The 16,153-nt window shown below is 46.3% G+C and overlaps 1 protein-coding gene across 1 annotated transcript in view; it reads right to left on the minus strand.

The window, feature by feature from the left end:
* Nucleotides 1-4,989: 4,989 nt before the first annotated feature.
* LOC123019490 (C-type lectin-like) overlaps nucleotides 4,990-16,153 on the minus strand; it is a gene marked incomplete at its 5' end in the record, with an annotated part of 12,023 nt that continues 859 nt past the window's right edge. Inside the window, 6 exons of the mRNA XM_044422402.1 lie at nucleotides 4,990-5,057; nucleotides 6,728-6,842; nucleotides 7,247-7,387; nucleotides 8,163-8,254; nucleotides 8,434-8,512; nucleotides 9,008-9,081. Coding sequence (XP_044278337.1) covers nucleotides 4,990-5,057; nucleotides 6,728-6,842; nucleotides 7,247-7,387; nucleotides 8,163-8,254; nucleotides 8,434-8,512; nucleotides 9,008-9,081 — 569 coding nt within the window. The remainder of the gene's footprint in view (nucleotides 5,058-6,727; nucleotides 6,843-7,246; nucleotides 7,388-8,162; nucleotides 8,255-8,433; nucleotides 8,513-9,007; nucleotides 9,082-16,153) is intronic.

The raw sequence follows: 16,153 nt of genomic DNA on the forward strand, positions 1-16,153 counted from the left end.
CTTTTGTGAAGATCACAAGCAAGGGCATTTCCTTATTATTTTTTATAGACAGGTTTCTCTTCCTTTTGCAAGAACCCACAGCAGCTGGCATGGTCCTTCTCCACTCTATTTCATCCTCGCAACAACCCTGCAAAGTAGGTTTAGCTGAGAGTCCGTGACTGACTCTCAGAGCTACTCAGTCAGCATCAGGGCCAAGCAGAGACCACAGCCTGGATCTCCCAAGTCCTGGCCCAGCACTGTAACCACTACACCACGCTGCACAAAAACATACGGACATTGTGATGAGACTGCAAGTTTTTTCTCTGTGTCATCAGGATTTTAATCACTTCAGCACATCACCAGCATTCAGACACACATGCTTTGCATTTGCAAGATTTTGCTTTATTGAGAGAACAGCATGCATTTCTATGTAAATACACAATTCCCGGATTTCTTTTCCTATTAGCTACCTGTGGGGAAAATAAAGGCCCCAAAGGAAAGAGGTCAAGAGTGTCCTTTCCCCATTAGAACCCCACACCCCCTCCTTTCAAAGCTAAAATTCCCAGGGCTCCTTAGAAAGAACACGTGACTGGGAAAGAAAGTGATGCAGCTCAGTAGCAGAGCTCAAAAGGCCAATACAGCTTTAAGCAAAATGGAGCTGAATCATTTCCAAAGTGCCTTATGGCAGAAGTTGCTGCAAATGAACGGGGAGGTGATTGCTACAGGCCACGCGAATACGGCGCAACAAGTCCCTTCCTGTGTATCTGCAGTCGCTGGGAGCGGTGCCACCTCTGCCGTGGCAGTCAACCATCACCAAGTATTGTTTGCTGTCGTACAAGTTCCTGCTAAAATGCGTCCCTCCAGGGCCACAGACAAGCTGGATAGTTGTAGTGGCATTGTTGATGAAGGTGTTGTGGCTTTTGCAAACCTGGGGATTCAGGTGCCTCCGCACCATCATCTGGTTGCAGTAGGCATTGAGGTTCGGCGCTTTGCTTCTTGGAAAATCAATGTGCTTGTTTTGGAAAGCTGCCCAGGTTTGCCCTCTGCAGGATCGCGGCGAGAGCAGTGGGAGGAGGATGGCCAAGCGCATTAGTAGGAAGGAGGTTTGCATGGCAGTGCCTTAGCAGCTGTGGAGAAGATGAGGAGGATTAGGAAAGGAAATTTAAAAGTGATGCCTGTTCCTTAATGATGAAAATGAGAGCCAGTCTACAATTTCGGGGAATTCTGGGAATAGATGCTCCCATTAAGCTGTTGATATGGGAGTTCTTCTCCAACTCAGGGATTAGGCACAGGGTCTATGGGATCCGGATCTGGCCCCTGCCTGGGTTAGTACTGCAGCCAGGGCTGTGTGGCCAGAGACAACAAGGCTAGTCCCATGAATATTTAGCCGGAAACAAGTCCCACAGATCCCATCATTCCCCAGCCAGCCATACCAGGTTTGTCAACATTGTATCATAAATCTAACCTTGCCTGGTATGGTGTGGACACTCTCAGATATTGGGCATAGAAGATCAGAAAAGTCAAACAACAAAGGCTCTTGTCAGCAAGTACTGTCTGATATCAGGTGCTAGATAATGACTTTCAGAATCATAAAATTCTGTAAACTTTGCCTGACTGGGGAGATGTGATTTGGGTTAGAGCTGTGTAGAAACCCCATGAAGTTCTTAGGACTGCTCACCAGCAGGACATGAACCCCTGAGAGTTTTGCTTCAAAAGACAAGCAGGATAAATGCCCTATCTCAATCTGTTAGTAAACCTGGGCTTCACTCCAAGTCAGAAGCAATATTCTCTCTTGAAGCAGTCAACCCCCCCAGAATATTTAATGAGTTAAGAGTAATCTATCCAACTTTTAATAGCTTTCCAGGGGGAATCCCTGTACATTTCAGGGATTCTTGTTACATTTCAGTTTCTTGATACTGTCTCCTATCTCTTCCACCACTATCGGCTCTTCTAAATATACATTATATGCTAATGTGAATGACTGCCCATGCTCCCTGATGCACATCTATTCATAATCAAGCCACAGTCTCTTCAGGTCTGCCAACTTATGGAACGCCCCAACAGCTCCTGTGTAGGATCATCTGAAAAAGGAAGGTCAGCACAGGCCCTTCTGGTTTGAGTGAATTCAAACCAAGTGGAAAGATGCTTGACTGTTAACTTTTGTGTTACTGGTCATAGCAAGGCCATTAAAACTCCAGTCCTATGTACAACTTACTAGAAAGTAAGCATGTCCCATGGAATATGCAGGGCCTGAGTAAATGCATATAGACTCAAATGCATATGGACGCAAATGCATATGCATACAGCAAGGGCAAGACCCTATGTATGTTTAGACAGAAACAAAGGCTTATGGATGTCAGCTTTGCCCAGATGCAGGACATTTTCCTGCCAAAATATGTATAGGCTCGCACCTTAAACCATTGCACACATAATGGGGTACTTGCATTTTGGCTGTAGCATTTCACCACCGATTTCCTTCTTCTGCAATGTACCCTTACCACACTCTCCCCACTGCCTGGTTAGCAGACAGATGTCAACATCTGTATAATGTTGAAGGCACTTGAGCGGGCCGGATTCCCTTCAGGTCTACCCTCTGAAGAAAGATGAGAGGGTCCTCCTGTTTCCCCAGACGTGTGAAGGAGCTCATTTCAGTTTGCGCAAAGGGAAGATAAGGCGCTCCAGTGGCAGAACCCAGAAGGTGGTTTCCTCCAACTTACCCAAGTTCGGTTCTGTCTTGAGAGATGGACACCACTTCCTGCAGGGTCAAATTCTCTTTCTAAAGTGGCTGGCTTGCTTGGGCCAGGATCGGGGGGAGCGGGGGGGGGGAAGAGGAAGCACACTCAGCCCCTTGCCAAATATGGGAGTAAAGTTTAAGAAGAAACGGCCATGTAAATGTGGAAATGCAACTGAACGTTTGTAATTATGTAACTGAAAATTACACAATTGGCTGCATGTTCCTGAAGTCTGCAGGCAGGGATGTAACAGCAAGGTGAAAGGTTTGTAGGGGGAGGGGGGGTGAGCAGCTGATGACATTTATTTCATGGGTTCATCATAATTTGATTTCTGCAGATTATGAAGCTGCTAAAGGCACAGGCCAAACTACTTTTTTTTCTGGTTATGTTGGTGACCATTTGTCATGGATAGCTGGGTGAGGAAAGCTATTCAGAACAAGAGATTAGGATATTTTCATGGTTACCCTTTAAACAGAAGAAATGCCAGAGTTCCTTGGCTGACAGCAAGGACAAGTCCTCTGGTTTACTCCTGATTTGCTGTGCTACTTTTAGTTTGGCAGATTCCATTCAATCTGGTGGGACCTGGATCTTCTAGGGTCCAGACAGATGGGGGCAGAAGAAGGCCATGGTTGGTGATATTCGTTCAGGGGAAGCAGCAGGCTTATATTCCCCAACACAGGACATCTACCAGGGCAGTCAAAGTTGTGTCTCGACCAAAATGCAATTGCTACTGTTTTTCTGCAATAGCAGTTGTGTTTTTTGTGCACAAAATTGACTCAACTCCTGGGCATTGTGGAGGAGAAACACTGAAGCTACTACTTGTAAAAACAGTCATCCCTCTTACAAATCTGAGTGGGACTCAGGGAGTTTTATTCTGCAAAAAGGACTGGGCTTATGTGCGTTGTTGGTGGGGTGAAAGGCTCTGTGTTTCTCCCGGCATCAGCCACTTTTCTTCTGTGAATTGGATATTTGGTTGTGCAAACATACAATGAAGACTCCACCTCTGCCTTGTCCTCCTTTTCAAGTTATTTTCCCCCGAGTCCTCTCAGTTTGCAGTCTGTGAAATGGGTGCTGCTTCAGAAAAGCATGAGCTCCAAAGAGGGTTTTTGTGTTCTGATGCTCAGACCCCACTTCTGCCTCACACTGGGCAAGTTGCTTCTCTCTGAGCTCACCAGTCTGTCTTCAGGGAAATCGGGGTTTTGTTACTGGCTGCACTCAGCTTAGCTATTCTGTGAGGTGCCCATGATATTCCCTCGAATTCCACATGTGTCTGTACTAGCCAAAATGGCTGGGAGACCCTGATCTAAGTCTTTCTCTATGTGAGGTTTTTAATCTCCACTTTACTGAGGCTTCTTCCGGTTTCCTCCTTGCTGGATTAAGATTAGCTCTTTTCCATGTGTTTTTCCTGGCTCTCCCCTTGCCCACTTTTCTTAGTTTGCTAGCACTGACTCCTGGTTAAGTATGAAAATAAGACTGCCAACTTCAGGAATGCCCCAGTATCCTTCTCCTTAAGTTTGCCTACATTATGAAGATCAGCACAGTACAAACCAAAGACTGTTTTGGCTTGAGTCAGTGCTAATATTTGTGGAAAGCGCTTGACTGTTAATTTGTCCAGGACATGATGAGAAGGGTAGGACTGTCTTAGGTCCAAATGTGGATTGCACCCTTAGTGAGTCCCAGATGAAGTCAGTAGGGCTTCCTTCTGAATAGACACATATCTCCTTGCCTGATTCCTTGGCAAATAGTGTGTACAGATAAATGAAGAAAGGACATATTTATCATCTTTTTCCTTTAGTAAACATGCCTTGTGCAAGAAAATGACTCTTTAGAAAGGCACTTGAAAGGAATTTAAGGCATCTGCCACATTCTGAACCAAATGGGACTCTTTTGGCTTTAACAGTTATGCAGAAGAGGGAAATGCAGCCAGTGCAGGCAGAAGCTGCACCATTGAAACTCTTCCTTTTCCACAGCCAGCAAAGGTGCAGGACAAGCTCTGCTGTCTTTGTCCCCATATCCCCAAGCTCTGTGTGGAGTGAGTGCTTTCTAGAATAACAGAGAACCCATAGGAAATGCATGCATCAGGAAGAATGTATTTAGAATATATCGACTAGCAGCAATGATAATGTCTCAGCAGAAAAGCCAGGTGCAAAGCAGCTCTTTGGAGATGAGTTTTGAAGATTGCAGGCAGGAACGGGTCTTGAGAGGCTGTGCCATCTATTCAGCCTGTCTGTAGATGTAGTTCCATTCTGGCAGAGATGGATGGAGGCTAGAAAATTCTCTAGTATTGAATCTTGCAAATGTAGGCATTCTTTTTACTACATGAAACGTCATTCCATTGTTTAAAATCTGCAATACAAAACACAAGACAAACCATTGTTCTTATTAGGTGCTTTTTGTAGTTGCACATTCCATTGAGGCCTGAAAGATCTTCTCTTAAGGCTCTCAAAAGAAAAGCTTCTCATCAACATGATTTTGGGAGCAGGGGGAGTATAGAAATGATTAGAATGTAAGAAGTCAAGTAAAGAAAGAGTCCAGATTAATTCAGTTTTCCAGTGTCATGATCCACAACCAAGAACTTTTTGCTTTCCTTTCCACATCTCATTAAGAACACGGTCAAACATCGCTACTACCATTGCAAAGAATGTTGTTTGGCAGTCACCTTAATTAGAAAAATAAGGTTTGAGAATTTCAAGTAATGAATTCATGCAGATTAGCTGCCAGCTTCTGATTCATGGCATTCATTTGCTTATTATGCCTTTACCCTGCCATTTTTGGAGCACAAGAGAATTCCCCTCCCCCCTGTCCTAGCACCATCTTATGCTTATTCCCACTCTGTGAGATAGCATGAACTGAAAGAACATGCCCACACAGTGGGCTTCATAGCTGAGGGAAGACTGGACCCCATCTAAAAGCCAAAAGGGACATGTCTAGTCCATGTCTTAAGCAAATTAGCAAAAAGTGGACTAAATAGAAAATCTATTAGGTGGATCCAAAATTGGCTGCTAAATAGGACACAAAGAGTGCTCATCAATGGCACCTTCTCAAACTGGAGGGAGGTCACTAGTGGGATGCCACCGGGGTCAGTCCTGGGCCCATCTTTATTAATGATTTAGATGAAGAAGTGCAAGGAAAGATAATCACATTTGCAGACTATGCAAAACTAGGTGGAATTGTGAACAACCCAGAAGACAGAATGAAGACCCAGGGTGATCTTGATAAACTTGAATACTGGGCTGAAAGCAACAGAATGGGATTCAATAGGGACAAGTGTCAAGTCCTTCACCTAGGAAAAAGAACTGAATGCATTGGGACAAGAACTGAAAAGAAAAAGATCTCAGAGTAACTGTGGACAACAGGCTAAATATGAGCCAACAATGTGATGCAGCTGCAAAAAGGACAAATACTATTTTAGCATGCATTAATAGAAGTATAGAACATACTTCTAGAATAGAAGCATAGAGGAGGGCAACAAAAATAATCCAGGGTTTGGAAATATAGGTGTTTGAGAAGGGACTGAGAGAACTGGGTATGTTCAGCCTTGAGAAGAAAAGATTGAGGGGGGCATGATATTATTCTGAAGTATCTCAAAGGCTGTCACAAAGAGGAAGGTGTCTTTTCGCTAACACCAGAATGTAGGACACGGAATAATCTATTCAAGTTGCAACAACCCAGATTCAGGCTGGACATCAGGAAAAGCTTCCTCACTGTCAGAGCAATATGATGGTGGAACCAGCTGCCTAGAGAGGTCATGGGCTGTCCCACACTGAAGACATTTGTAAAGAAACTGGACAGTCATTTGAGTGGGATATTGTAAACTGGTGTCCTGCAACAGCAGGTGGTTGGACCTGATGACCATCTTGGCCCCTTCCAACTCTACCATTCTATGATTCTATGTCTTTAAAGTTGTGCCTGGCTTTAAAGACATAGAATCATCAGATCAGGGGGTAGGAGAGGCTCACTTAGTGTCTTGTAGTACCTAAGTATCCTTTCTCAGACCCTGGAAAAGGTTTCTTTACCTGTGCTTTTCCTCAGTTCCACGCAGTGTTCCATCTTGCCTTGATTGTTTGGCTCTCCTGGCAACCAGGCCTTGTAATTATAGGCTGATCTATCAGCCCACCTCCATCTCTGATTCTGTAGAGACAGAACAGCAGGTCATGTGATTAAGGGGTAGTATCCAATGATAGTTCCATATAGATCAGAGCTATTGAAATGGTTGGGACTTAGGTTAATTGCAACAAACTTCTGTGCCTTTTTTTTTCAATGAGCAACATGAAATATCATCCAAGGAAAGGATGAACTCAGAGGGAGAGAGGGGAAGATATTTGTCATCAGATGACACCAATGCAGGAGAAAGGTTGGATGATAGAGATCAATCACAAGCTATGATGTTAGGAGAGGATTCCCAGGAAAATGGATGAAGAAATAGGACATTGATTGTGGGATGGGGCACATGGAGATAAGGCTGGATTAGCATCACTAGGCAGGCAATATTCAGAGATAATAGGATAACCAGGAATGGATCAAGAAAGTCTCACCCAAAAGGGATCATGAAGCCCGATCCAGACATCACTTCGTGTTTGCTGGAATCTGGAGATGTATTCAGCCACTATAGCAGACTCTGCCGCATTGAGGATAGAGGCAAGATGAGCCCCAAAGCCATAGGTCTGGCAATCAACCTGATGATGGAGAAGGAAAACCATTTTGGTCCAATATCAATTCCCAATGCGGGGTTAGGTGCAGAACGAAAGCTTTCCAAATTTCTACTTATGTGGAAAGACAAACATTTTAAACTGGTGCTTCAGAACTGTAATCCAAGGGATACTTTTGAGAAACTTTAGTGTGGCTGATAGATATTGAAGTAGTGTTTTAAGATATTGTTTTCTTCAGCACTACATTTTTGCCTCTTAAAACCCTCAAATTTAGTGCCAACTCAGACGTGACATAAGAGTAGAATTCCTAGTGGGGTTTTGTAAAAACTGCTTTGCAAACAACCCTAGGGATTTGTGAAGATGGTTTAGACTGAGGCCATCCAAACAGCTCCTGCCAATATGCCTTCTCACCTGTGAATAACAGCAGTTTGGGGAGAACCATTAATGCTTGAGAATCAAGGTAAGCAATGGGCTAAACTTTCCCTCCCCCATGTCATGGCTGCAACCCAAATCCTACTACCACTGATGCAGTTGCTTTTGGAAAAGGAAAGAGGGTAGGAACAGCTCTAGACATCAGACTGGGTCCAGATTTGCAGTGAATCAGTTCTGCTGGTGCAAGCAGACTTCCTCATGCCTCCCTCCCATGGTGGTTCCTCCAGATCCCTGAAAATGCTATGTAGAGTTAGGAGACCCTAGTGAATGGGGCCAGCGATGGGGCATGGACAAAGTGGATCCTCAAAACTGAGGTGGAGAGATCTTCCAAGTGGAACCTTTCCTCTCACACAAAGTCTTTTCCTCTTACCTCAGCCTGTTGCCACGTCACCTTGGAATCAAAATATGCATAGCAGTTGTATAGGTACCGCAGCCACCTCCTGGGACAATGCTGTGCCATAGCTGTATGTGGAGGGGAAGGCCAGAAATGAAGAAAAGAACAATGTTGACCATTTTCTCATCCGAGTTCTAGATTCCATATTATCTCTTTGAAGTAGCCTCAGTAATAAAGATGCAGTTGTATTGGCCCAGCTCCCCTAATTCACAGTGGACATCGTGTATAGATCAATGAAGGGACCCACCTTCTAGAAAATGATGGGAGAGCAGAATAGCCACAAGGCAAAAACTCCTGGAGGTGAGGAGCTGCATCTTCTGCCTGGTCTTTGAAGGGAAACAACAGAAGTCGGGAGCCAGAATGAGTCATAGAGAAGAGAGATGCAGTGAAATCAAAGAGGCCAGAGCTGATGACAGCTGACTTGAGTCCCATTGACCTGATGAACCCTGAATCCATCCCAGTAAGCCCAGAGGCAGGTTTAGTGATTTCTGATCATCCAAGGTAGAAAAGGAAGGAAGGAAGGAAAGTCATGCTATTCCTTCCCAAGGGTGCAATTCTGTGGGCTACCTCCTTATTGCCTGTAAACATGGAAGATTTTGAGCATCCCATCTAAGGTGGGGAACAAAGGACAATGCTGCAGTTATGCTAGATGGGCTAGGCTTGGCTTTCTGCCAGGTACTCACCCTTGGAGTACTTACCCCCAAATTTTTATAGAGTTCTCCATTGAGACTGTCATGACAACTTCTCCTATTAGATTCCAGTTTTGTATACTGCCCTGTGCCTCTTCCACATCAATGAGTCCTTCCAAAGATCCAGTATACCTCAATGGTAACGGCTGACATTGCAATCCTATGTATGCTCAGTTGATAGCTAAGCACTATTAACTTCAGTGACACTGACTTCTTGGCATCTTTCTCACTAGGATTATTGGATTAAGATTGCTTGAGGCAATATAAGTACTTGCTGAAAAGCCCAGGGGTGTTATCCTGTTGATTGTTTGCTGTACTAAGAAAATTGAGGGCATAATTCTCTGCATTTTTAGACAGAATATCTGGATGAGAATGAGAAGAGTTTTCCTGTCTAAACCTGCAAGGCATAACACCTTTAAGACTCAAGCTGTCCCCCTTGCTAACTGGGAAAAAGCCCCATTGATTTCTCTAGGACTTACTTCTGAGTAGACCCTTATCATTGACATAAGTCTTTGGCTTTGCATATGTTAAACTAGCTGAACTAGGTTCTAACAGTTCTGTAATGATTTCCTTCTTATGCAGTGTGCCCTTAGTTTCTCCTGATCACAAAAGCCTGGCCAACTCCATGACATCAACAACTGCATGAACCTGAGGACCTTTTCGGAGCTGAATGTACTTCATCGGAGCTGAATGTACCTACCTTGTGCAGAAAGGTGAAAAAGCCTTAATTTTCTCAAACTTGACACTTCCTTACTCAAGGTTTGTCCAAGTGTAAAACAGCAGCTTCAATGACAGAAGCCAGGAATGGCCTCCTCCAACTTACCTAGCTGAGTCCTGCAGCACAACACGGCCTGCAGACAAATTGTTTTGACTGAGTGGCTGCTACCGTTTTTCAATGAGGGACCAGTTAGAAAGAGGAAGCACATTCAAGCTCTTGCCAAACATGGTGGAAAAATTTATGAAGAAAATCAGGTGATGTGTTTGAAATCCAACGGAAGATTTGTCATGTTGTAACAGAAAATAAAACAATTAGCTACACAATCCTAAACTTCATGGTGAACTATAGTCAGGGAAACAACACTGAGCAGAAGAGTGTGTCGTGGCAGGCCTGGTTTATTTTCATGGCTTCTGAACAATGGGCTGTTGTTGAAATGTGGGTTATATCGTCTGAGCATAGGTGAGTTCATCGATCATGGCTTGTTAATCATGAACAACCATGAACAGAACCCATGGCTTGTTTCTGGGTTGTGAGCTGTGGGCTGCTTGGTTATCTCTGCTTGGGCTAGAAGCAGCACCCAAGTGCTGCGAGGGAGGACAGAGGAGAAATATGAGAAATAGGGTGTCCCTGGTTCCTTCCTGCACCTACCAGCACGAGAGACATGTCTTTAAGAAAGCAAAAGAGGCTTGGGAGGGCAAAGTCACCTCCAGCTCACTTCCATTCTGCTGGTAGCCCTGCGCAGGATCTTGGGCACCTGCCCTGTCCGATGGGAGCACAACCCCTGGGATTTTGCTCTCAGCCAGGAGGGGCATGCCTGCTCCCACATCCGGCTTCAGCTTCCAAAGTGAAATGGAATGATCACATTCTAAGAACGTACTTACCCAGCCCCAGATGTGGCATCACAACAGCCTGGCCTTCTCTCTTGAAGCGCTCCAGCCACTTGGCCTGCATTTTGTTATTACTACCACTGGAGTATTGTGCTCAGTTTTGGGCCCCTCATTACAGAAAGGATATAGTCAGGTTAGAGTCAGTGCAGTGTAGGGCCACAAGGTTGGTGGCCGGTTTGCAGGGGATGCCGTATGAGGCGAGACTGAGGGAACTGGATCTCTTCAGCCTGGAGAAGAGCAGACTCAGAGGGGATATGTTGGCGACATACAGGTATGTGAGGGGATGTCACATGGAGATGGGTAGAGACCTGTTCTTCCCTGCAGAGGAAGGCAGAACGCGCTCCAACCAAGCCAAGCTCAGGGAGCCAAGGTTCCATTTGGATGCCAGGAAGCACTTCCTGACAGTCAGGACCCCGAGGGTGCGGAATGGGCTCCCACAAGAGGTCGTTGAGGCCCCATCGGTGCGGGTGTTCAAGGATAGGCTGGACGTGCACATGGTGGGCATGTCGTGAGTGGAGCCGGCTGGTGCTGGAGGTCAGACTAGATGGTCTGGGAGGCCCCTTCTGACTTGCTCTGTTTCTATGTTTCTATGTTCTGCGTTTGTTCCCCAACCAACAGCTTCCCTGGCTGGCTTTGCAGCCTCAGGGGACTCTCATTTTTAGAAATGTTGCCCTGCACATGAATGGCAAGTGTGTAAATGAAGACACAGTGGTTGGCTCTTGGGTGTGAACCAGCTCCATGTGTTGACCAGTATTTCTTCCAACTTTGTACAGAACACTGTGAAGTCCCTCCTGATGTCCCTTATTCATTTATTTTTATTATATTTCTATCTTTTTAAAGAACCAAAGCAGCTAATGTCAGTCTCCTCCCCCACTCTCAATCTTATTCCCACAACAACAACCCTGTGAGGTGGGTTGGGCTGAGAGTCTAGGACTGGCCCAAATTCATCCACTTGGCTCCATGGCCAAGCAGGGACTAGAACCCAGATTGCTGGAGTCCCATTCCTGTTCTCTTCACCACCACACCGCTGTGGCTCTAGATGTTAGTATGCAGGTTCCTGAGCCACTGGGCCACTTGATGGCTGATGGTGCTGTGATGCAGGTGGTACATTTTAACAGGAGTGACTGGCAGGCCATGTCCATTCAGAAGTCAGTCCCACAGAACTCAATGAGACTGACTGCCAGGTAAGTGAGAATGTACATATTCAGAATTCTTGATCTAGGGCAGTGATGGTGAACCTTTAAGAAACCGAGTGCCCAAACTGCAACCCAAAACCCACTTATTTATCGCAAAGTGCCAACACTACAATCAAACCTGAAAACTGAGGTTTTAGTTTAGAAAAAACAACTCACAGTCAGTCCAAGCATATGTGTGTGTGTGTGTGTGTGTGTGTGTGTAGGCAATGCACTGACCAGCCATGCGAAAGCTCGGAGGAGTCGTGGCAAATGAGTCATGGCTCATGATGTCATCGCCTGGCTCCATTACTCCTTTCTGAGCATGGGCATGGCCCTGTGTGCTCTGTTAACTGATGCTTGGCTGCAAGGGAGATGCTGGGGTGACTTGGCTAGAGGGCCGACAGAGAGGACTCTGTGTGTCTGCTGTGGCATGCGTGCCATAGGTTCAGCACCACTGCCCTAACCCTATTCTGGTGCACTCCCCTAACCCTAATATGGGGTAAAGTTCCATTGAAAAGAGGGCAGTTTGGAAAAAGTCTCCCTTAAGCAGCTTTTTCTGCACTGCTCATCATTTCTGCCCATCCTGAACACATTCCAACCATCAAAATCATGCCAGGACAGCTCCTTTTTCTAACCCTAACCCTACCCTGGTGCACACCCCTAACCCTAATAAGGGGCTGAAGTTCCATTGAAAAGAGGGCGATCTTGGAAAAGCCCTCCTTGAGCAGCTTTTTCTGTACTGCTCATCATTTCTGCCCATCCTAAACACATTCCACCCATCAAAATCATGCCGGGACACCTCATTTATTACAATCCAGGGCACTTCTGCTTTGATCCAATATCTATTCTGACCCAATTTGAAACCTTTTGAAGATGCTCTTGATTCCCATAAGTTATTCAAGTGGGGATTTTTAAAAACAATGAGAGAAATACATTACTTCAACTGTTTGCATTTGCAGGAATCTGGTTTATTCACAGGATTGGCAAGCATATTTACGCAAGTGACAGGAGTAAAAAAAACACCCTTTGAGAGCCCACTGGGGGTACCCAATCCAATGAACATAGAAGAAATGCATGAGGCATGTAGGTAGCCCGTGAAGGGACTGCCAAGATGGAGTGGATACAAGCTGCTTTTATAACCTCTCAGTTGCAAAGCTTGAAGGAGGGGTGGGTTAGGGTGGGGGATCACAATGTGGCAGAGGAACATTAGGGTAAAACAACAGGGATTAAGACACACAAAGAGAAGAATCTTCAGGAAAAGGTATACAATTAGCACATCTAAGAGTGTACCTCCAAAGGAAAACCTTTCAGGGACTTTAGCGTTTCTAAGACATATATGGGAAGCAAGACTTGCCCCAGAGATTCTTGATCAGATCAGGAATCCCTCCTTAAGTCTAAAGCTGTTCCTACAGTGTCAGGCTTTTAGCAGCCATTTTATGGCAAAGCTTTCGCTCATTTTGTCCTGATACAAGAAAGGGCTGCTCCAGGTCAGCAGTGCCAGGTAATCGTCACTAAGCTTAGGAAAGGAAAAAAGGATTGATGATGTGCCTGACAGAGGAATCAGTTCACCTGTACAGCTTCTCATTGCAGGACCTGTTGAGGTTGGGGCCTTAGAGGCTTGTTGGAGAAGAACTCCTAACATGCTCTGTGTGATGCCCCTGCTGGTCTGGAGGGCACCAGGTTGGGGAAGGCTGAGATGGAACAGGCTGGAAATGAATGTGGCTTTTCCTGGGTGAATGAAGAAGCTTGAAAAGTGTGGTGTGTATGATGAGCACCCCTGCGTGAACCAGCCCTGGCCTTCACGGCCTTTGGCTACTCAGTGGGCATGTTGCAGCCGAGGGTTGTGATTCAGGGATGGCCCAGAATTAGTCACAGAGGAGGAATTAGGTCATTCCCAAGTGTTTTCCCTGGGAGCAAGATACATCAGAGGAGAATTTCCCTTGGAAAGCATCCCCCTCAAGAAATTAAGTGTGACATTTCAGTTAGGAGCCCGCAAATCTCTCAGAAGCCTGATTTGAAAGGTACTCTGGGACAGCAAATGGGGGTCAAAGCGAGGAAATCCAGTAAAGCAGAGACATAAGCAGAGGGAGGTTCAGGAGCAAGCACGAAGTCAAAGAGAAGCAAATGGTGGCCAACTACATATTCAGATGTTGGTGAATGGAAGCTGAGTCGCATCGGTGCCTGCTCACTACACGAGACGCAGCAAGTAAATGGGTTTATATCGAAAGCACATCACCTTGATTCTTTTCATTAGAGACCTGCCACTGTACATGCAGTCTGGATAATGAGTGTCCTTTTCATGAGTGCATTGGACTACCGGGAAGTGCTGTGGGCTGGTGATAGTTCCAAACCATGTGTGGCTGCACACTAGACGGATTACTCTGGCGGTGTAGTTGATGAACGTGTTTGTGGATTTGCAGGGTTGCTGCATCAGCTGTCTATCCCTCATCCGAATCTCGCAGTAGGCGTGGAGGCTCGTGAGAGGTTTTTCTGCATTGTCGATGTGCTTGTTTTGGAAAGCGGTCCAGCTCTGCCCATCACAGGATTGTACCAGCAGGACCCCGAGAAGGATGGCTGCGCAGACCAAGAAGCGGCCGGAGATCTTGGAGGTCGGCATGGCTGTGCCGTGGAATCTGCAGGGAAGAAGAAGAGAGAAAAGAAGGAGAGCGTGAAAGTGGTGACTGCTTCTTAAGGGTGAAACTGGGAGCTGCTCTGCCAGGGTTGAAGAATGAGCGGGCGGCATAGCCTGGCTTGCACCAGCTCAGTTTGCCACGGTGGCACATTGCCACATTGTGAAATGTTCTCCCGGAAACAGCTACAGCCGTTCCTGTGGGCAAGGGGGGCCCTGTGCATGGATTAATGGGCATATCTAGGGGGAACTTGAACCTTTCTCCCCTCCCAAAACTTGCTGAATGTGTGCTGAGCTGGGCATCCTACTGAGCTGCCATGAACCACCCTTTGGAGAAGAATCTGGCTGCCTGATGCTCCCAGCAGGCCAGCGCCAGGCAGGACACAGGAAGGGCTGGAGCAACTTAGAGATGGAGGCAACTGCCGGCTTGGTCCCCAGTAACTGAACGTGCTGATCAGTTCGTCCATATTCAATTGCGTGGAAATTCAAGCAACTCATGTGTCATTGCAGTCAATGGGATCTGCCAGGCTGAGTCATGCCAAGATTTAATTGAAATGGTAACTCTCATGATGGCAACTCAGATGCACATTAGGAGGCACTCAGTGTGCATTCTGCAAAATGGGTATTTTGCGAATGCCCCTCAAAGCAGCAGCCCTGCTTTGAAACTTTGACCAACTTTCCAAGGGCAGTTCACCAAAATTACAGTATTCCAAAGTGAGCGAGAAGTGACTGGTCCCTTGCTCTAAAGAAGTGGGATGGGTGCAGCACTGAGCAAAATCCCTCTTCTTGCAGGTGCTTCTACAGCCTTCACAGAGAAGGTGGGCTGCCGGGCAGAAACATGCAGAGATGAGTCCCTGAATGAACCTGCACTGCCATTGCAGGCTGAAAATTGTCGGGCTTTGAAGGGTGAGGACTGATAAGCTGGCGGTGCTCTCCAGTGCTCTTCTGGCAAGACTGGAAACCATGCTGAGTAAATCAGGAGCACCAAGCCTCCCTCTGGGTGGCCAGAGAAACTGGGTGCCAATCCAGCTGGCTGAGCAGCGTGGGAATCGGCGCTTTCTTGGGAGCAACGCTGAGACCTCCGTTCTGCAATCAGCAGATCTGAGGTGGAGGAGAAGGCCTCTGGTGGGAGGCAGGCCAAGGTTTGGAATATATGGGAAGGACTTGACAGTTTTCTCTCTATGAAGACATAGAGCTCCTTCTGCGAAAAAATATAAAGGGTGGACAAGAGTACATGCAGACATCCATGATGCAACACTAGCAATTAAGGAGATTCAAATTGCGACAGCCTCGATTCAGGCTGGTCGTCAGGAAAAGGTTCCTTACTGTGAGAGCAATATGATGGCGGAATCAGCTGCTTAGGAAGTTGCTGGGCTCTCCCATACTAGGGACATTCAAAAAGAAACTGGGCAGCCGCCTGAGTGGGATGGTGTAACATGGTGCCCTGCATCAGCAGGGGTTGGACTGATGGCCTTCATGGCCCCTTCCACCACTACTGTTTTATGATTCCGTAAGGCACTAATGCTCCAGAGTCAATTTGGAGCATACCTCTTGCTCAGATAGATGTTGCAAGTAGTCGTGAGCCTTCTCCGAGGAAGGTGCCTAAGGAGCTTAACACAGCAGCATCACAACTTGGAAGCAAACCCCAGGGAGTTTAGTGGGACTGACTCCCAGCAAAGAGATCCTGGGATGCAAAACTGCCCGTCCCACAGAGTTTCTCCCCTTATTTGCTAGTGTTAATTGGGCTGCATGTTACAAAGGGGGCCATGGATGGATTTCCTCAGATCATGCCGCTCTTCAAAGTGCCAGGGCAGTGCATGCTGGATATTTCTTGGCCATTGCAAGTTCTCCCTCACAGCCCTTGTGAGC

The sequence above is a fragment of the Varanus komodoensis genome, unplaced genomic scaffold, assembly GCF_004798865.1.
Source record: "Varanus komodoensis strain SLA01 unplaced genomic scaffold, ASM479886v1 scaffold126, whole genome shotgun sequence".
NCBI lineage: Eukaryota > Metazoa > Chordata > Lepidosauria > Squamata > Varanidae > Varanus > Varanus komodoensis.